This window comes from Typopeltis vanoorti, chromosome 25 (assembly GCF_054136105.1).
Source record: "Typopeltis vanoorti isolate ZY-2024b chromosome 25, IOZ_Tvanoo_1.0, whole genome shotgun sequence".
Taxonomy (NCBI): Eukaryota; Metazoa; Arthropoda; class Arachnida; order Uropygi; family Thelyphonidae; genus Typopeltis; species Typopeltis vanoorti.
The window spans coordinates 71,274,353-71,297,618 of NC_143573.1; the positions used below are offsets into that span (position 1 = coordinate 71,274,353).

The following is a 23,266-nucleotide window of genomic DNA, read 5'->3' on the forward strand; positions in this document are numbered from 1 at the left end:
GTGGAGCGCCCTCTAAGGGCGGTAGTAGGTGGCCTGGAATGTAAGGTGGGACCTCTGGTGATGAGTGTTTCCCAAATCTTCGGAAGCTTAATGCAACCGTATTTATTAAGATTTGGTTGGTTTCTGAGCGCTGCTGCTGCTTCTAAGAAAAGTCTCTCTTTCTTGAATTTGCTGTGGTGGAGCATGGTGGTTTTTTTCCATGATACTCTGTGGGTGGTGTCCAAAACATGGTCAGCCAAGCCTGAATAGCCATAGTTGTGTTTAACGATGTACGACTTGTGTTCCTCCAGGCGGATGGATGCTGATCTGCCTGTCTGTCCAAAGTACACAAGCTTACAGGAACAGGGTACTTTGTAAACTCCAGGCAGAGAGAGAGGAGGGAGCTGATCTTTCGTAGAACGGATAAGGGTAGCAAGTTTGCGGTAGGGCTTATATGCTGTGTGTAGGTTATACTTTTTTAGTATCTTGGCTATTTTTTCCGAAGTACCATGGATGTAGGGTATGGTGATGGCATTTTTAAAATCTTGTTGACGAGAGGGACAGGGAATGGCGGAGGAATTGATTATTTTTTTGATACTGTGTTCGCTGTAGCCATTGGAGAGGAAAGTTCTGTGTATGTGGTTAAGCTCAGTAGTGAGGGCAGTTCCACTGGAACAAAGATTGTGGGCTCTCTTGGTAAGAGTTTTAATGATGCCATATTGTTGCGAGGGGTGGTGGTGGTGGGAGAGTTTGTGAATGTATCAGCCTGTGTGTGTGAGTTTTCTGTATACAGTGAAGGCAAGTGTATCATTAGGCAGGCGTGTGACTAAGGTGTCTAGGAAGGGTAAACAATTGTTCTTTTCCTTTTCCTCACCCTCACTACTGAGCTTAACCACATACACAGAACATACAACCACATACAACCGCCCTCACTACTGAGCTTAACCACATACACAGAACTTTCCTCTCCAATGGCTACAGCGAACACAGTATCAAAAAAATAATCAATTCCTCCCCCATTCCCCGTCCCTCTCGTCAACAAGATTTTAAAAATGCCATCACCATACCCTACATCCGTGGCACTTCGGAAAAAATATCCAAGATACTAAAAAAGTATAACCTACACACAGCATATAAGCCCTACCGCAAACTTGCTACCCTTATCCGTTCTACGAAAGATCAGCTCCCTCTTCTCTCTCTGCCTGGAGTTTACAAAGTACCCTGTTCCTGTAAGCTTGCGTACTTTGGACAAACAGGCAGATCAGCATCCATCTGCCTGGAGAAACACAAGTCGTACATCGTTAAACACAACTATGGCCATTCAGGCTTGGCTGACCATGTTTTGGACACCACCCACAGAGTATCATGGAAGAAAACCACCATGCTCCACCACAGCAAATTCAAGAAAGAGAGACTTTCTTAGAAGCAGCAGCAGCTCTCAGAAACCAACCAAATCTTAACAAATACGGTTGCATTAAGCTTCCGAAGATTTGGGAAACACTCATCACCAGAGGTCCCACCTTACATTCCAGGCCACCTACTACCGCCCTTAGAGGGCGCTCCACCTAGATAGGACTTTAGTGTCAATACTAAGTCCAATCACCCACGTGGTTGGGCTTAGTATTGTAAGTTTTTGTGTGCATGTTACATTAATTGTTTTGTAATCCCTGTAGATGTCCTAGTGACTAGGACGAAATATAGGAAGTATTAAATTCTATTTTAATTCTTTTTGAGTGTTGTAAAAAATCCATTAAACCTCCAACATATGCAGACTTCTGAGGAAAGGAAATATATGGAAGTACAGGGCTGGTGATTATGACAAACTTAGGAGACAGCTTGGAGCTATAGCATGGAATGAGGAGTTGAGTGGTAAGGAAATAAATGCTTCTTGGGAACTGACGAAGAAATACCAGATGGCATCAATGTGTGAATGTATTTCAAAGGTCAAAAGGCTGAATAAGGTAGGTGTAAAATGGATGAATGAGGGGATTGAGCATGGAATGTGAAAGAAGAAGAAGGCACTTTAGAGGCACTACAAGATGATAATGATAATAATCAGTTACATGAAGAGTATAAAGAGCAAACCAGGAGAGTGATTCAGTAAGGACAACAGAAGTGCAGTATGAGCAGAAATTAGAAAATAGGCGAAGAAAAACCCTAGAGAGTTTTTTAGATATGTAGCAAGTAGAAGGAAGAATGATTATGGTAAGATGATGTTAAAGGATGAAAAATAGTAGAATGCTAACTGCTACAGAAGACATTGTTAAAGTATTTAGTGATCAGGGTGTTTTATAAGGGTGTTTCATCCTTATTAGGGTGAAATCATGAGAAACTTAAGTGTAGAGGACATAGGAGAATCCAGTTCACCTTGAAAAAAGAGGAAAACAACAGTCTCCCTTTCCTAGACACTCTAATCACTCGCCAGCCTGATGGATCCTCAGCTTTCTCTGTTTGCAGAAAACCTACCCATACAGGCAGATATTCACCAGCAATCCCACCATCCCTCACACAATATGGGGTTATAAAAATACTGTATAACAGGGCAGAATTAATCTGTTCAGATGACAATGCCATAACCACTGAACTAAACCACATCCTTAACACTTTCTTAGTCAATAGCTACAATCCCGCCTAAAAAATATTAAAACCAGTTAAACCCCCCCCCACCCCCCTTTCATAACAAAGATTACACTAAATCCATCACCATTCCCTATATCCGGGGCACCTCTGAAAAGTTAATCAAAATCTTAAAAAAATATTACCTGTCTTCGTGTTACAACCATATAAGAAATTGGCATCCCTTATCAGCTCCACCAAAGAAAAGCCACTTTCCCTAGAACTACGGTATACCAGGTCTCTTGCATCTGTAAACTGTCCTACTTTGGATAAACAAGCAGGGCAGCAAATGTCAGGATTTCGGAACACAAAGACAAGACTACATTTGGTTTTACCAGTACAGCCACTCTGGGCTTGCAGACCATGCTCTGGATACCTGCCGCAAAATATGTTGGAAGAAAGCCACGTTAAAACTGCAGTAAATTTAAATATGAAAGATTGTTCATGGAATCAGCCTCATCTCTAAAAAACTTTCCAAACCTCAACAAATTTGGGCACATGAGACTGCCCCAAATTTGAGAGGCTTGCATCTCGAGAACTTCAGCCCAACAGCCAAGACAACCCAATATAGCCTACTTGGGATCACCTTTAGGACTCTAGGAACAACATTAGTTTTCTCTCTTCTGCCGCATTTGCTTTTTGTAGTGCCTGCTTGCACTTGTCATAGTTGTATGTTCCCATGAAGATGGCAATGTGACATTGCTGAAATATAGGAGGTATTTATTAAAGTTTCTTTTAATTAATATTCCAGTATACATTGTAAAGTCCTTAAATAATTTAATAGACATAGGAGAGAATGGATTAATTGCGAGTGAGTAGGAATATATGAGGAAATAAATAAACTTGATGTCAATAAGGCAGTAGGATTTGATGACATATCACCATGCATCTTAAGACAACTATTTGTCTTAAGGGTAATGATATGTTCAATCACGCAGTGAATTGGCCACAGCATTTTCATGCCTGTTTAATAAGAGTGTTACAATAGCACAGGTTTCAAGAGAGTGAAAAGAAGGTAAAATTGTTCCCACTGCATAAAGGTGGTAATAATACTCTGGCTACAAATGTATATCTGGAGTTGTGATGAATAATTTTTGAGAGCTATTTGAGAGATTGGTGAGAACCAGGATACAGAAATGAGTCGATAACAGCAGTATTCTCTGATGTTGTCAGTATGGGTTTATTAAAGGGAGATTATGTTTTAATTAACTTACTTTATTATTATTTTTTTTTTCACCTCCAGGGAGTCCAAAGACTCATCGAGGGAGAGCATCTACTCTACAGCTCTGCTTCCACCACTCACAATCCACCAACTGACAGAAACTACACCAAAGCCACCTACCGTTGACCACCACCATTAGTATTTCCACAGATTATTACAAACATCCATGCCCACGGCAGGATTCGAACCCACAGCCTCTTGACTGGAGAGCGGATATGCTAACCACTCTACCAGCCAGGCTGGCAGAAAGTGCTTATGTTATAGTACTTATGTACTATAACAAGATAACAAATGTTTTGAATGAGAGAAATGCATATACAGTTGTATACTTAGATTTGCAAAAGCTTTTGATAGACTGTCACATGACAAGCCGTTAAATAAATTGAAACAGATGGGATTGGATAACAGACTTCTGAGTTGGATCAGTGACTGGTCAGATCGGTATCAGAAAGTTGTATATGGGGGTGCAGTATCCCAAAAGAAGAAGGTCACTAGTGGTGTGCTACAGGGGTCAGTAACATTTGCACTCAAGCAAATATTATTTGCTTGAGTGCAAATGTTACAGGAGGACTTGAATAGATTGCATGAATGGGCAGGACAGTGGGACTGTCAGTTCAATGTTGCAAAGTTAAACGTTTTAAAATTTGATAAGCAACAGTGGGATGCAAAGTATACATATGGTGAAGAAACTTTAAAGGAAGTAGAGGAGATGAGAGATCTGGGAGTGATGGTGGATAAAGACCTGAAATTCAAGGGCTACATGCATTAGTTGGGAAGACATCACATTAGATAATGGCAATGATATGGAGCACTCTCATTTGGTCACCAAGTTTTCATGGTGAAAACTATGTTAGAAAGGATCCAGAGAAGTTTTACAAAGGTGGTCAGTGGTGTTTAGAATTGGAGTATGATGGCATATTGAGAAGATGCAAATTCAAAATGCTTTGTGAATAGGAGGGGAAGGGATTTTTTTTTATGTTGATCCTACACATGAAAGGTCACAAGACATATAACACTACAGTGTCATGTGTGGACAAGTAATTAAGGAGAAAATGTAGCCTGTTGATATGAGAAGAGGGGAAGGTGGTACTCAGTGGGAAAAACAGTATGGGAGAAGCTTGTTCCAAACAATAGAGGTGGATGGAATGAAGGAAGCTGATGAGAAGTTAATTCAGTGTCTTTGAAGTTGGGCAGTGTGTGGGTGTTGGCCAGTGGCAATTCTAGTTCTTCTATGGTTAAAAAAGTGGAGGAATGGTAGTAGTCAATTCAGAGAAACAATACATGAAAATACCTATAGAAAAGGCACAGCTCTGAAACAGAGTTCCTGTGATATAGTGTCTGAAGGGAGTCTGTAATGGAAGGGTTATTTGTCCTCTTCTGAATATCAACAAGAATTCTTAGAGAGGTTTTGGATGCTCCATTCCAAATGTGGGAGCAATACTCCAAAGTTGGACAGATCTGAGACTTATAGTGTGTTAGGAGTTGAGAGGAAGTAATGCTTAGAAAAGAAAAGTAACACCAAGCTTTCTAAGAGGCTAATGAGGTTATTTGAGCAATATGTGCCAGGATAAACTGGATATGACAGTCAACCCAAGAAAAGAAAGTTGATCTTGAAAGGAAACTGAAACATTATTAAAACAGGAGGAAATGAGAGAGCATTTTTCTTGTGGGTAATAGAGCAGATGAGTTTTTTTTTTTTTGGCATTGAAATTTACTTAGTTGTCATCACCCCATATCAGGATGTTGAGGAAGTCAGTGTTGAAGTCACTGGTTATGGAAGATCTTGAGGCATCTAACATTAGGGTACTGCAATGTTTATCAAATGATGATGAGGAATGAAGAGTACTGTCATGAGCAAAGCTGAATAGGATTTGAAGTCAGAGAACAGAGATCATTGAAGTAAAGGAGGAAGAATGTGGGTGAGAGCACAGAACTCTGATGCATTCCAGCATTGATGGGTAAATCTGAGAGGAAGCCATCCACTAGAGTGTGGGAGGGGAGGCTATAAGATGGCAGTTTGCTCAGGAGATCTCAGTGCCAGACACAATCAATGCCTTAGAAATTTCAAAAGCAATAACATGAGTTTCTCCAAATCTTTCCATGGCCTGAATCCATAGGTAGGTGAAATTAGCTGGAGTTGGCTGTAGAACAAAGATTTCTTAATTTTTCTTTCTTTCCCTTCCACTTCTTGTAGATCCCTTATCCAAACTCTGTACTGTCTGTGTCTTGCTCTGGAACATCCCCAGTTTCTTTAAAATCTCGGTTCCACACCTCTGTTCTTCACCCACTCCAGAATCATTCCCACTTTCATTCATATTCTTCCTTATGCTTTATGTATCATCTCCTTAATAAGGTTACATTTCTCAAATATATAAATATCTTCCTTAATTTCATACCACCTTTCTTTAAAAGATATACATCAACCAGACACAACATTTAACATTGTTTTTGAATATCATATCCTTGAGTACTGGTGGAGGAAAAACTAGAGCTGTACTTTTTTTAGTCCATTAGTTCAACTTTGTGCATGTCTGCTAAAATCCTTTAAAATATCTAATGCTGTCTCAGTAATACTGCTGCCATGTAAAACTCATTCTTGATCAATCTGGTTACTTATTATCTATTGTCAACACACTTGGTTTTTATATATTTGAGACAATGAGTTAAGCCTCTGATTTTGTTACCACCATTGCAAAATAGAATCACTTGATTTGGAGGTATGTTCTCATTTAGTGGCACTCTTAAGATGTCACATGCCATGCTACTGTTCAAATGGAAACAGCATGTATCAGTCTTGATAGTACTTGGAATAAGACGTCACTTCTCAGAGAAGTGGTTTAGCTCCTCTAGGTTACTGGTTAGTATGTGCTCTATAGTACAGAAGTTCTGATGTTGGGATGTGATGTGCAGATCATCAGCATATGCGAATTTTCTAGATGTTGTCCTTGGAAGGTCAGAAATATATAAATTGAATAGAAGAGGGGCCAGAACTGACCCTTATGAGAGTCCATTGTTAAGTGGTATTGGCTTGCTCATATCATCATCTATAACTACCTGTATTGTTCTATTAGAGAATAGCGTTGATCAGATGGGTCATTTTTTTATCAGATGGGTCATTTCAGTATTTTAAGGAGCTTGTAGATCATGCCGTTTCTCCATATGGTATCATATGTAACTGTCAAGTCTATAAAGACTGCACAGTTTTAAGGCATTTTTCAAAACTAGATTCTATATGAGTCATTAGGGCCAAAACATGATCTTCACAGTTGCGCCTGGGCCTGAAACTAGCCTGTTCATGAGAGAGAGTGTCAATTATAATAGAACTAATTCTATTGTAAATAAGTCTTTCTAATAGCTTAAGACAGACACCGAGCAGTACTATAGGTCTATAGCTTTCAGGTTTATCAACGGGCTTTCCAGGTTTCAGGATGACTATTATCTTCGATTTTTTAAATTCTGCTGGTAATCTGCCACTCTGTAGAATATTAGAAAAGAATTTTGTCAGCCATACCATTGTATTTGGGCCAGAGTTTTTTAAAAATTCAGGGTGAATATTATCAAATCCAGGTACCTTAGCAGTTTTCACTCCCTGGAATGCAACAGGAAGTTCTTCTTTGGTGAATGGATTGGATAGATTGGTCACTTCAGAACAACCTTCTTTAAGTTTGGTCAATTCCTTCCTAATTATTTTAGTGTGGTTTTTTCTGATTTAGCTCTGGATAGATTCACTATACAATTGGCAATATAGTTGGCACTAACAGCAGCTTTCACTTGGGGGCGATGGGAATTACTACCCAACTTTTTAAGGAGGCTCCATGCCTTCCTGCTTGAATGTTTAAAGTTCAGACTTTCGATGGCATCAATCCATTTGTTCTTTCTAGCTTCATTTAAGCTGTCGATAAGATCATCTGCGACATCTACACGTCTGCTGTTCAGAAAGTTGTTATAAAGTGCTTTGCTAGTTTCGCTCCAGCCAGGTATGTATTCTTTTCTAGCACCTCTAGGGATGTGTATTTTGGTTGTAGAAATTAATATTTTCACAAATCTTCGGTAGTTACAAGGTTGTGGTGGAATCCAGGCACATTTTTCTAGTTCTGATGAGAAGCTGTTCCAGTTTGCCTTGGATAAATTCCAACATAATGTTGGTGTAGTTTCAGTAATTGGGATTTGAGGGCCCACCTCAATAAAGACGGCAGTGTTGACTGTGTGGGAATCTTCCTAAAACGCATCGGCTGGTTGGCACTGGGAGGCCCCTTTGATTGGCTGTAACAAAACATAAGTCAGGATTGGTGCCACTGTTCCATCTAGCCGAGTGAAAAGTGTAGTTATCCTTGGGATTGAAAACCAGCTGTATGTTGTTTGCCTCTGCCCACTCAGCTAGCTTGGCACCATTTGCATCAGTTTCTCTATAACTCAATTGAGTATGATGACTGTTAAAGTTTCCAATATAAACAGCAGGGTGCATTAAGGCTGGCAAAACTTCATCAGGCCAGCTTGTAGATGGTAGGTTGTAGACATTAATTATTTTTAGGTCGTTAGCTTCTATAATAATGGTAGATATGTTTGAAACATGTTTGAAATGAAACAGACCTTAGTAAGTGAATTTTGGGCATAGGCAGCTACCCATACATCGGATGATATGTTGCACCTATAAGATTGAAACCCGGAATGGAGCCTCCTTCTCATAGTTGCAACTCATTGCTTGTATGGGTTTCTTGTATGATGGCAATGTCAGTTCTGTTGTCATTAAAAAGTCTAGTAAGACATTCACTCTTAGCCATGCTGATACTTTCTATATTCAGGTGGCAGACTCTGAGCACTTGTCCAAGGAACCTACTCTTAAGACACTTCTGGTTGACAGGATGAGTCTTAGTTTCTGTCATTATAACCTGATAAACTGTTTGCATATGCATGTACACTAATCCAGGAGATCCTAAGATAGTCTGGATGGCCAAGTCGTTCTAGCTCTTTAGCATTACCTAGGATGCACCACATGGAGGCAAGCTAGAGTTCATCTCAATGGGAACATATTACTGCACAATTTTAATTCAAAGTATCTGGGCATAAATCTAGACAGAACCCTTTCCTACGAATATTTTAACAGTAAATTGATAGATCGATTATCTGTGCGCATGGCTCCCATAAAGTGGAACACAAAGATGGCGGCCAGGTCGCCATATTTGTCTGATCTAAACTTAAAAGACTTGATTCAGTGTTACGTTTATTTTCCGATGATTCATTCAATCGTTCTGTATGCTTAACTGTATGCATTGAGGAGAGTGGTTGGAGTCTGGTTAAACAATGATTGTGGAGTGAATGTGTGCAAAAAGTGTAAAGAATGTGAGGATTTAAAGAATGTTTCAGGTTGTGTGAGTGATATCATTGTCGAAAGTGAGAATCTAGATCACAGCAATATTCAGGGTATGAATGAGGATATTTGCGAGGTAATACCTGATAGCTGTGAGAGTGGCGTTGATAGAGTGAATGAAGTTAAGCATACAGAACGATTGAATGAATCATCGGAAAATAAAAATGATGACACGGCCGCAATGAGCGAAATAGCTCTATTACGAGGAGTGATACATAGTGTAAACCAGCAACTGGAACATTTGCAAAAATCTTTAACATGCGTACCGACTAATAATCGGCAAAAGTATGATAGAAAAAATAAGGGTATGATAGTGAGTGTAAACAAAATGAAAGAGCATGTATTGTATGGAGATTCCCTAGTAAGAGGTGTGTTAGTTGAGAGTTTAACAAAATTGTACCAACCCGGTGCGACCGTAAAGAATGTAAGCGAGTCAATTAGAATGCAAAAACAGCGGGTGAAGCTGTTTTTGCATTAAGATATTTTCAGACGCAAACTTTGTTTGCTTACACTTGGATAAAGGATTAACTAAATTTATCAAAGAAACATAATGCACAAAACTGCGAGGATTATAGAGCCGTGAGCCTAATATCCCATGCATCTAAAATTATTTTAACCTTTGTTAACAAACAAATTGAAAGAGCCATAAGCGGTGAATTGAGTGAACAACAGAAAGGCTTCTGAAGAGGAATGGGAACCATTAATGCTATCCTGGACCTAAAAATACTAATAGAAAGATCATTTGAAAGAAATAGGAACATTTACATATACTTCATAGACTTTCAGAAAGCTTTTGACTGGGTAAAACATAATAAAATGTTCAATATATTAGATAAATTAGACATAGAAGATCATGTAATTAAGATTATAAAAATGATTTACACCAAACAGAAAATGCAGTTGTTTAAGAATAAGACTTCTGTAGTGAAAATAAAAAGATGAGTTAGACAGGGTTGTATCCTTTCACCAAATCTATTTAATATCTATAGTGAGACAGTGATGAAAAAGATTGAAAAACAAAAAATAGGAATTAGTATCAATGGTATAAAATACAACAGTCTTAGATATGCTGATGATACCATTCTAATAGCAGAAAACAGAAACAAATTAATCAAATTACTGCAGCTACTAATTGAAGAAGGTAAAGAATTTGGATTAGATATAAATGCAAAAAAGACCAAATTTATGAAAATCTCAAAAGAAAGCAGATCCGAGCCAGACATATTCATAAACAATATGAAAATTGAACATACAACATAATACAAATATTTAGGCACCTACTTTACTGCAGATGGAAAGCAAGATAAAGAAATAAAAATAAGAACAGCCATAGCTAAAGATGCATTCTGGAAAAATAAAGATCTGCTCAGAAGTTCTGTGAGTATTGAGACAAAGAAAAGAATGATAAGAACATTAGTGTGGCCAATTTTCACATATGGAAGTGAGATCTGGATATTCAAGAAGAGAGTAAGGCAACAGATAATGGCCTTTGAAATGTGATGCTATAGGAGAACTCTGAAAATCCCATAGACAGAACATGTGACAAATACAGATGTCCTACAGAGAATGAGAACACAGAGATCTTTATTACAGGAAATGATCCAGAGAAAGATGAGATTGTCAGGACATGTACTGAGAGGTTCAGCAGGACAGAGGATACTAACAGTTTTAGAAGGAAAAATTATGGGAAAAGGATCAAGAGGCAAAAAAGGAAGGACATGGCTTGAAGATATAAGATCATGGACAGGATCGCATGGCTATGCAAAAACAAAAAGGAAAGCCACCAACAGAGAGAACTGGAAGGACATGGTGCTGCACCCCTCTCACTGAGGAAGCTACATGAAGAAGAAGAAAGGCATTTGACTGGGTGCCACATGATAAGCTGATATTTAAGTTACATCATATGGGTTTAGATGTCAGGTTAGTGAACTGGATTCAGGATTGGCTATCTGACAGGTATCAGAGAGTTATGTATGGTTGGGCAATATCAAGGAGGCAGAAGGTTACAAGTGGGGTCCCACAGGGCTCGGTACTGGGAACTGTATTGTTTAACCTTTATATCAGTGACATTGTCCATGGATTGCAGATGGATATTCAGTTGTTTGCAGATGATGTGAAGCTGGAAACTGTTATTAGTAATATTGCATATGCAGCAGCCCTGCAAGAGGATTTGAATAAACTACACAGATAGGCAAATGAATGGGGGTGTTGGTTTAATATAACGAAATGTAAAGTCTTGAAGTTTGGGATACATCTATGGGAGGCTGCATACTCGATTGGAGGAGCAATACTGGAGGAAGTGGGGGGGGGTGAAGAAGAGATCTGGGATTGATGATCGATAGAAAACTGAAATTCAGAGAGCATATTGCAAAGGTGGTGAAGGTAACCCAGAGGACTGCTGCAATACTGAGAAGGACGATGACCTGCAGAGATAGAAGAGTTATCATTCTGTTGTATAAGACCCTGATCAGACAACACTTAGACTATTGTTCTCAGATTTGGCCTCCAGGATTCAAAGAGGATAAATTAACTGTGGAGAGGGTACAGAGGTGGATAACAAAGATGCATCAAGACTGTACAATTTAATTATGAGGATCGGCTGAGGGAATGTGGATGGCAGGAAAAAGATGGCTAAGTATGTATTAGGTTATATCAGTTAAAATTTTAACAGCTCTATGTCAGCGTATTTGGATCACAACTACATTGCCTAGGGAATGGAAAAAATCAGTTTATATACCTTTATTGAAGAAAGGCGATGCAAGAGAGTTCGAAAATTACAGAACTATAGCACTGATTTCTCATGCAAGTAAAGTCTTACTTAAGATCATTCAGAAAAGATTGGAACCATTCATGAAAAGAGAAATGCCAGATGAACAGGCAGGATTTCAAAAAAGCAGAGGAACAAGAGATCAAATTGCCAATGTGAGATGGATAATAGAAAGAGCACAGGAATATCAAAAGAATGTCTACCTCTGTTTCTTTGACAATAGCAAGGCTTTTGACTCTGTAGATCATATGAAACTGTGGAATGTGTTAAGAACAATGGGAGTCCCACAGCATTTCATTATCCTTCTGAGGAATCTTTATTATGAACAAGAAGCTACTGTCTGAACAGATCTTGGAGAAACTGAGTATTTCACAATAGGTAAAGGGGTGCTACATGGATGTATTTTATCTCCGTACCTGTTTAACTTGTACAGTGAATATATTTTAAGAATGGCAGGGCTGGAGGAATCTTCAGTTGGAATTAAAATTGGTGGAAAAAATATTAATAATTTGATGTTTGCAGATGATACCACCTTGCTAGCAGAATGCAAAGAAGATTTGGAGGAACTTATTATGAAAGTTAAAGAAGAAAGTGCTAAATATGGTCTTAAACTTAACCTCAAAAAGACAAAATTTATGGTAACATGTGAACTTAATGATTTTGAAGTAGATGGGGAGAAAAATGGAAGCAGTTAACAATTTTGTGCTCCTAGGATTCCAAATTGATAAAGATGGTTATTTTACTGAAGAAGTTAGAAAAAGAAAACAAATTTAACAAATTGACAAATTTAAGCAAGATCTTTAAAGATAAAGATATTAGCCTTACAACAAAAATCAGAATCGTGAAAGCAATGATATTCCCTCTGGTACTGTATGGATGTGAAAATTGAACCCTGAGAAAGAGTGAAAGAAGGAAGATAGATGCATTTGAATTATGGGTTTGGAGATGTTTACTAAGAATACCATGGACTGCAAAGCAAACCAATAAATCAGTGATAGACAGAATAAAGCCAGATTGCTCCCTCGAAGCTATGATCATCAAGCAAAAATTGTCATACTTCGGACATATTATGCGAGCAAATGACAGTCTGGAGAAGATGATGATGATGGTTACTAAAGTTGATGGAAGCAGGAGAAGAGGAAGACCAAGAATTAGATTGGTGGATGGAGTTAAACAACTCCATCCACCCATTACTTCTTAGTACTGAGCCCAGTACTAAGAAGCAACTGGAGTGCACTTGGAAATTCTGAAAGACATGGTCAGGGACAGATCTGAATGGAGAATGTATGTTCATAGGATTACCAGGAGTCGAAAATGACTCGATGGAACATAACACACACAGACAGCCTGGTTGGCCAAGTAGTTAGCATATCCACTCTCCAGCCAAAAGGTTGCGGGTTCAAATCCCATTGTGGGTATGGATGTTTGTGATTGTCTGTGGAAATACTAGTAAATACTAGTGGTGGTGGTAGGTGGTAGATGGCATTGGTGTAGTTTGAACTTATGCAACTACAACTTACTGCAACTAACAATGTTAGTTGCAGTAAGTTGTAGTTGGTGGAGAACAGTAGATTAGGCACCCTCCCTCGATGAGTCCTTGGATTCCCAGGAGGTGTTACATAATAATAATAATAATAATATGGGAAACATACGAGGGTGTGTGCTGAAAATTTGTGATAATCACCATGAAAGAATTGAGTTAACCTTGGTATCTCTTATGGATCTGGCTCCCAATGATGGTTGCTTGCTTCCCGGGGAGTAGAGAGTTTCTTCTCGGTGGCTGGTTTTTGCCTATCATTGATTGGAACCACCAAAAGGCTTAACTTTTTCACTACTTATATATGGGAAATATATCACTTCTACATTACTTAAACCTTGGTATCTCTTCTCTGGCTCCCACTGATGAGACTTCAGTAAAGGTCGAAACCAGTCTGAATGAGTGGCCTTTCTCATAATGCATAGCATTATACATTATGGGATACCAAGGCAATTGATGTGAAGTCATTAGCCACTATATACAAGTAGCCCTGTAGTGCATATTTTATATTGGCCATTTTTCTTTTGTTATATGTAAGTATAAATATATATTAGTAATTTTTTAATTAAAGCTATTTCCAAAATAATGATTTAGTTTACAATATTTATTTCAGTTGAGAAACCAGAACAATTGACAAGAATTCCTTACAAGACATATATTACACCTATCAGACAGCCTAAACCTGGTTTATCACCAGCTGAAGCTGCTGAATTTGCTGATACTGAAATTAAGCGTTATGAAAATGAAATATCAAATGCCATAACAGTTTCTATCAGGTAAGTTGAACAGAAGAATTATGGAATAACCATTCAAAATATCTTGAGTATGATTTCTATGATACATGAAATCAAAAACGGAGCTTAATTAGAAACCAAAGAACTGAAATATGTGAATATATAAACAATACCCTTAATTGAACAGAAATATTGGGATGAGTGTTTTACTAAATTATGTTAGGATGATTTATGAATAGAATATGAGGGTGGACATATATAATTATTTGCAGATTATGCTAAACTAGAGAGGGAGAGAGAGATATATATTAGAAGTAGTGCTGATGAGTGGATTCTTCAGGAGGATGTGAATATATAAACATTCTTCAGGAGGATCTGAATAGACTCGAAGGGTGGGTAAATAAGTGGGATGTATTTAATCCAATTAAAAATGATGTTTTAAACTTTGATTCAGAGATAGAAAGCTATGTATTTTATTAATTACACTATTTGAGAGAAAATGGAGGAAATAAGAAATCTTAGGATGGTGAGCAACAGGAAGTCAACATTTAGGAAACACTTTGCAAAGATGGTGTAAACTATCTGTATTGCTGCTTAGTGAGAGGTACATTGACCAGCAAAGATACTGGTGTATTCCATTGTAGAAACTCGATTACATCATATCTAAATTACTGTGTACAGATTTGGTCACCTGGATTTCACAAAGGATAGGGAAACTTTAGAAAAAAACATAAAAAAGCTAGAATAGAAACACATAATATCAGGACTTTGAAATGTAATGCACAGAGTTTCGAAGATTAGAGGAGTAGGGATAATATAATTGAGATCATTATTAACTTTAGCTCTTCCTGGGATTATTATTATTATTATTACGGGCATCTCCATGGAGTCAGTAGACTCATCGCGGGAGACCCAAACTAGCAAAACAATATCTGTCATATCTCTTCTTGAATTCATTTACAGACGAAGAGCTCACAACTAAGTCAGGCAATGAATTCCACTCATTCACCACCCTCCAGGCAAAAAACCTTGTTCTGACACCTTTGTTAACCACACTCTTCTTTAATTTCCAGAGATGACCTCTTGTTCTTCCATCACTTTCACACAGCTGAAACATTTCCCCTGCATCAATCCTATAAAAACCTTTTAGTAATTTGAATGTTTCTATCATATCCCCTCTTCTTCGCCTATCAACCAATCTCTGCAATCCACAAGCTCTCAATCTATCAATGTAGGGAGCATTTTTTATATCACTCACCAACTTGGTCACTCTTCTCTGAACCCTCTCCACAGCCTCCTCATCTCCAAGGAATCCAGGTGACCAGACCTGAGCACAGTAATCCAAATGTGGAAGTATCAATGCTTTATAAAGGGGAATAATAACCTCTTTATCTCTGGATGTCAGTGTGTTCCTCAACAACCAAGTAATCCTATGTGCAATCTTGGACACCTTAGCAATGTGTCCTCTGAACTTCATCTCCCTATCTACCAATACCCCTAAGTCCCTAGCCTCATCAATCTCTTGGAGTACCTTTCCATCGATGTAGTACACAGCTGGTAATCTTTTAATCCCAAAATGCATGACTTTACACTTTTCCACATTGAACTGACATCCATTTTCTTTTGCCCATTTTACCAGCTTATTTAAATCCTCCTGCAAACTTTCAACATCAGCTTGATTTTTTATTGCACTACACAACTTTGCATCATCAGCAAACAACTGAATATCTCCCTTTAAGCCGTTTCCTATATCATTTATATACAAATTAAACAACATTGGCCCAAGCACAGAGCCCTGAGGCACACCACTGGTCACCTGCCTCATTCTGGACTCGGCTCCTCCATACACCACCTTATGGTATCTCTCCCTGAGCCATTCTCCTATCCATATCACCAATTTAATATCCATTCCCATCTGCTCCAATTTGCGTAACAGTGTTCTATGGGGTATCCTGTCAAAAGCCTTAGCAAAATCCAGAAGTACCACTGTGTAGCCAGTTCCTTTGTCCAACTCAGATGTTATTCTATTATGAATAGTTAATAGATTGCTAAGGCAGGATCTACCTTTAACAAAACCATGTTGGCCTCTATAGAGTATCATATCCTGATCCACCCATTCTTGAATTTTGTCTTTAACCAACTTTTCCAATACTTTTACCACTACTCCTGAGATGGTGATTGGTCTGTAATTCAATACCGCAGTTTTAGAGCCACCCTTATGCAAAGGAACCACTTTGCCTAACTTCCACTCCCTAGGGACCATACCAGAGTTCAAACTTAAGTTAAATATCCAGGTGAGAGGGGTTGACAATTCATTTGCACATTCACGCAACACCCGAGCTGATATTCCATCTAAGCCTACCGCAGTGTTTGCATTTAAGTTTTGCAATATATTTAATACCTCTGATTCTTTAGCTTCAATTCTCACATTACGTATTGCTGTAGGTATAGAGATATCCTCACTTGGGTGATAGACTTTTGAAAAGTGATCACTCAGTAACTCGACTATTACATCTGATTTTGTCACCTCAATACCATCAGCACCCACTAAGGTTATCCTTCCGAAGTCATTCTTCCTCTTACTTGCCACATAGCGGAAGAACTCTTTGGGATTACCCTTGATCTCTTTGGCTAAGGTCTTCTCATAATCTGATTTAGCTTTTCTTACTATGCTGGTAACTTTCCTAGCTTGAGCCTTGTACTGCTCATGGGTGTCCTGATCGCCTTTCTCCTTGTAAATTCTCCATAACATTTTCTTTTTTTGCAGTTCAAGCTTGATACTACTGCTCATCCATCTAATGCCTGCCTTGTTTGACCTCCTAACCATGGGGACACAATCTGATATTGCTTTCCTCAGATACCCGCTGATTTTATCCCAAGCACTGCTAACATCTTTCCCTTGCAATATGTTCTGCCATGGGATGGCTGCAAGCTCACTCCGAAGCTTGTTATAATTGCCTAACCTGTAGTTCCGTACATACCCCTTCTTAATAGAAAAATCCACAGATTTTGCAACCTCCCAAGTCAATACCACATGATCGCTTTCACCAACTGGAGGTAACGAGGACACCTTACTTATGCATATAACCTCTGAACCAATAACCAGGTCCAACACTCTCACACCACGTGTCCCTTCAGTTACGTGCTGTTTCAAGTAATTATCTCGTAGAAGATGTATGAATTCCATTTCCTTTTTGCTACGTGATATTTCCTCCTTCCAATTGATATCACTGTAATTAAAATCCCCCATAATAATCACCAAGCCTTCACTCATTGCACTAAGTTGCTGATGCATGAATTCAATATCTCCCCCCGTACTCCCTGGCCTATAGCAGCATCCAACTGTATATTTGGTTGCGTTGGTCGCTATTTCGCACCAGACTGCCTCAAATGAACTCTTATTCACATGTCTATCATCATGATATACTACTTTCTTTGGCTGCAACACATCAGCTATCATCAACAGTACTCCCCCCCCTGTTCTATCTGCTCTATCCTCCCTGAAAATAGTGTACCCATCACATTCAATTCCAGTGACCACATCTTCTGCTGACAGCCAAGTTTCACTAATGCCTACAACTTTTGGTGAGATTTCACTGACTAATGCCAAAAATTCTTCTCTCTTATTTCGAATGCTTCTAGCATTGGTATACAAAAATTGCAGATTCCCTCTAGATCTTGTACCGGCTTTAGAACTGATATATAAGTCATTAACTACCGTAGTCCTATGCCGATTTTTATCCCCTCTCTTCTGCATTTTATTCAGCCTATAAGGATCAATAAATACACAATCAGTGCTAAAGTTTCTCTCTCTTACACTCATCCTTTTCAATATTAGTTTCCCTGCCCAATAACTTCAACCTGTTCAGAAAACAATAACTTCTTCAGTCGCTTATGTCCTTCCATGTTAAGATGCAGTCCATCTCTAGCATACAACTGCCTTTTTCCTTCAAACACACTCCAAACATCAACAAACTCCAGACCTCTTTTTCTGCACATTCTTGCAATCATATCATTCATTATCATTGCGTCTACTTAACTCGTAATTGTCAAAACGAGGCAGCACACACACTATTCTCCCATTGACACTTTTCCTCTTCACAATATCTAATAATGTTCTTAAATCTTTTCCTACCCGATTTATACTACCTCTCAGGTCATTCGTACCCACCATAACTATCATCTTGTCTGCTTCATGCCCTCTCTTTATTGCTAAAGCCACTCTTTCTATTGTCCCATCAGCCAAGCACTCCTCATGCATACCACTCTCCATACCCTTAATCATAGAATCACCATATATTTTACTACTCTTAACTTCATTCAAGTCCACACTCATGGACTCATTCTCTACACTATTCAGCATGACTCTCCCAGCTTCATTACTCAACTCTCTATTACTTACCCCCCCACTCTCACTACATCTCATTTCTTCTAGGCCACTTGTGGTTTTATTATATTGACTCCCAATCACTCCCATACTATTTATTACTGAATCATTCACCAAAGACTCACCCATATGTAATCCTGTTCTAGTTACTTCAGCTAAAGTAATCTCTATAGTCCTAATTTCTCTGTTTAACACATTAAACTCCGCTTTAACTTCCAGTATCTCCTTACCGATCACTTCCACTTCCTCATGAAGAAGATGAAGGTCATTTTTCATTTTCATAAACTCCCGCCGAAGTTCTTCCGCTACGGTCCCGATGTCAGCTTCCATTCCTAAACGCTCCAGCCTATCTCGACACTTCTCACATACGTCGACATTTTCATTCTTTTCATTTTGCCAGACCGACCACAGATCCTTCACATTTTTCGGTGCATACATATAGCAGTTTCCGCAACGCATCCATTGCGAAAAATCCAACGCTGAGCCGGCCTTTCTTGTAGTAGTAGAAGTCCTGCGCGCCGCTGACGTACGTTTCTTGTTGGACGCCATCTTTACACGTTGATATAGTGAAACAAACGGCAGTGAAAACACAATATACACAACACAGTTCTAAACAATAATACCACTGAAGGACACTTGTTTCTAACCGATACACAATTGCAGCACAATTTGTGACAAAAAGCCACACTATATTTAACTTTAAAAACATGTTTTCTAGACTAGCTAAACTCGACCGCCACATTTACCAAGGACACTAGCGCCACTCAGTGTCACCCATGATTAAGAGACTCATTGCCAGAAGTCTCTACTGTCACACAAAAGATCAGCCATGCATTAAAGTTATTCAATTCTTTCTGCATTTACAACACTCAGCAATGCATTCCGCTTGTACTGCTCCCCATGCAAAGAACCTCTTTCTTTCCATGTGGAGTGATGTTGCTGATAACTTGCCCATCTGACAATCATCTATTTTGTTGTGACACTCTATCAAAGTCCTTTGCAAAATTGTACCACTGTATATATACGTCTCCTAAAACATGATCTTGATTTAACAAACCCTTCCAACCATCACAAAAGAGTACCCGCTGTTATTGATCCAATTCTTTGTCCTTGATCTCACCAATCTCTCAAACATCTTAACTTATAGCTTCAATCTTATTACCACCTTTGTGAACTGGAACAATGTTACTGTCTTTCCACTCTTTTGGGACTTGCCCTGTAAAAAGACTCTTTAATCTACCATTAACTCCATTTAACATTCACTTCAGGCATTCGGTGATATGTCATCAAATCCTTCTACCTTACTGACACCACATTTGCTTAATTTCTCATATACCTCCTACTCATTTACTATCGATCTCTCTTTCTTACCATGTCCCTGCACTTAAGCTCTTCATGATATTGCAGTGTTACACTGATAAGGATGAAATATCCTAATGAATTGCTCACTGAATACCTCACATATATCCTCTACAACAGTCACCAATTTACTGTTCTCACCCATTACATCATCTTTCCATTATCATTCTTTCTTCCACTTGCCACATACTGAAAAAAACTCTGTAGGATTTCTCTTGCTATTTGGTTGCTAATTTTATGCTCATACTGCACTTCAGTTCCTGTCCTTACTAATCAAGTCACATTCCTGGTCTGCTCTTTGTACTCCTTATGCAACTGATCTCCCAGATGGGACCTCCCAGATGAGTCTTTGACTCCATGAGGTCTTGGGGTAATAATAATAATAACTAATTATACCATTGCTCATCTTGTGTTGCCTCTACAATGTAGTCTTCTTCTTCGAGATTCCATTCTTAATTTGTCCAATTCACACCTACCTTATTTACCTTTTTCACCTTTGGAATACGTTCAGAAATTACTGCTGTTAAATAACTTTTGATTATTGCCAAAACAGTTTATCTCCTTTCTGCTTAACTCCTCATTCCAAAGTAGAACTTCAAGCTGTCTCCTAAGCTTTTCCTAATAATGGCTTTGTGGTTTTGCCCATATTCTTTCTGCACAGAAGTCTTTATATGGCTGGTAACTACCCAGATGATAATCTTCAAAATGAAAATTCCACACCCCACCCAAAATCAAATTTCTTCCTTGATGATATTATCAGATCTAAGACTCTTGATCCTCATTTGTCTACTGTTATATACCACCTGAAATAGTTGTCCCTCAAGAAAGAAATTCATTTCCTTTATTCCCAGATACCATCTCTTCATTCTGTATATCACTTTAATTAAAATCACACATTATCATCACCCTTCTCTTGTTGACTAATATGGAGCATGAGATTTCCTAGTTATTACCATCCTTCACATTGTCCAGCCAATAGCAACATCCAGCTAAATATCACTTCACATCAACTACATTTCATACCATACCTTCTCCTCATAATCACTGCAATTATTCCCCCCCCCCATGAATTTCCACATTTCCGCCTTATGCAAACATAATTATCCTTCTATCATTGCTATCCCTTGTATTTCCTGTTCATGAAAAATATATTATTATTATTATTATTATTATTATTATTACAGGTGACTCCAGGGAGTCCTTAGACTTATCGAGGGAGGCCCTAAACATCATGTCCACACAACTATTCGACATTCTCACAGTACCTATCATACCTTGCCTTGAACTCACTCACTGTCATAGCACCCACAACAGACTCCGGCAGCTTGTTCCACTCATTTACCACTCTAAAAGTAAAGAACCCAGCTCTAACACCCTTGCTAACCACACTCTTGCCAAGCTTCCATAGATGACCCTAGTTTTCCCACCACCAGTCCTGATCTCAAAAATATCCTCTGAATTAATCTTATAGAATCCTTTTAGCAATTTGAATGTCTCAATCATATCTCCCCTCTTCCGCCTATCAACCAGTTTCTGCAACCCACAAATCTTCAACCTGTTCTCATATGGTTCATTCCATAGACCTGCTATCATCTTGGTCACTTGCCTCTGGATCCTCTTCACCTCCTCCCCCATCAAGAAGAAACCTAGGTGACCAAATCTGGGCACAGTAATCAAGATGAAGTCTTATCAAGGCTCGGTACAGAGGAACAATAACTTGCTTGTCTCTGCTCGTCAAAGTATTTTTCAACAACCAAGTGAGTTGATGAGCTGATTTAGCCACTTTTGCAATGTGCCCCCTAAACTTCATCTCCCTATCCACCAACATGCCCAAGTCCCTGGCCTCATCAACTCCTGGAGTACAGTTCCACCAATGTGGTATACTGCTGCTAATCTTTTCACCCCAAAATGCATAACCCTACATTTTGTCACATTAAATTGACATCCATTCTCCTTAGCCCAGTCATCCAAACTATCCAAATCATCCTGCAAAATTTTGACATGATGTGCATTCACTATTTCTCTACCCAACTTTGCATCATCAGCGAACAAATGAACTGTTCCTCTTAGATCCTTCCCTATATCATTAATGAACAAATTAAACAACAGTGGTCCAAGAACAGAACCCTGCAGCACACCCCTAGTCACAGGCCATCTTTTGGACTCTACTCCTGAATAAACTACTCTCTGATATCTCTCCATCAACCACCCACCTATCCATCTCACCAACCTTATATCCATTCCCATATGTTGCAGTTTATGGATTAGAATTCCATGTGGTATCCTGTCAAAGGCCTTAGCCAAGTCCAGCAATATCACTGTAAACCCATTACCCTTATCCAGTTCAGCCGTCACTGTGTAATAAAACTTGAGCAAGTTACTGAGGCATGATCTACCCTTCACAAAGCCATGCTGTCCCCCGTACATTATCTCATTTTCGTCAATCCATTCCTGTATTTTTTCCTTGACTACTTTCTCCAAGACCTTGACAACGGCTCCTGATATGCTGATCGGTCGGTAATTTGCAACAGTAGTCTTGGATCCTCCTTTATGCAGTGGAACTATTTTCCCCTCTTTCCACACCTTTGGAACTAAACCAGACCCGAGACTCAGATTAAACAACATGGTCAAGGGCAGTGATAATTCTTTAGCCGCTTCACGAAAAGGCCCATGCCGGTATACCATCCGATCCCACAGATGTATTCACATTAATGTTCTGTAATAGACTATTCACATCCACTTCATTCATCAGAATTCCCGTATAAACTAATGGTTCCTTCATTCTTTCAGTGTCACCACCTGGATGATATACTCTTGCAAAGTGCTCGCTCAGTAATTCCACTATATTGACTGATTGTCATACTGGCCAGCATGGTAATTCCACATATACCCTGTCTTAATCTAAAATTCCACACCTTTAGCCACCTCCCAGGTCAAGACCTTATGATCACTCTCACCAATAGGTGGCAACATAGTCATATTCATTACAGTCAAATTCTCAGATGCTATTACCAGGTCAAGCACTCTCAATCCCCTAGTATTTTCAATTACATGCTGTCTCAGATAGTTATCCCTTAATAATTGAATAAAATGCAGTTCCTTCCATAAATCCCCCATAATAATTACCCTCCTTCCACTCATTTCATCAATTTGTTTATGCATACTAACTTCATCATCTATTCCATCACCTGGTCTATAGCAGCACTCAACTGTATATTTTGTTCTACCAGTCTCAATCTCACACCAAATAGCCTCAAATGAGCTCTTTTCACTATCCTGCAATACAACTTCAATGCT

At 38.8% G+C, this 23,266-nt stretch overlaps 1 protein-coding gene across 5 annotated transcripts in view; it reads left to right on the forward strand.

Moving 5' to 3' along the window:
• Window positions 1–23,266, forward strand: part of LOC150092840 (dynein axonemal intermediate chain 7-like) — a 497,248-nt gene that overhangs the window by 275,538 nt on the left and 198,444 nt on the right. For all 5 annotated transcript variants that reach the window (XM_090414468.1, XM_090414470.1, XM_090414471.1 and 2 more), the window contains one exon: window positions 14,103–14,265. In XM_090414468.1, the coding sequence (XP_090270594.1) occupies window positions 14,103–14,265 (163 nt within the window). The remainder of the gene's footprint in view (window positions 1–14,102; window positions 14,266–23,266) is intronic.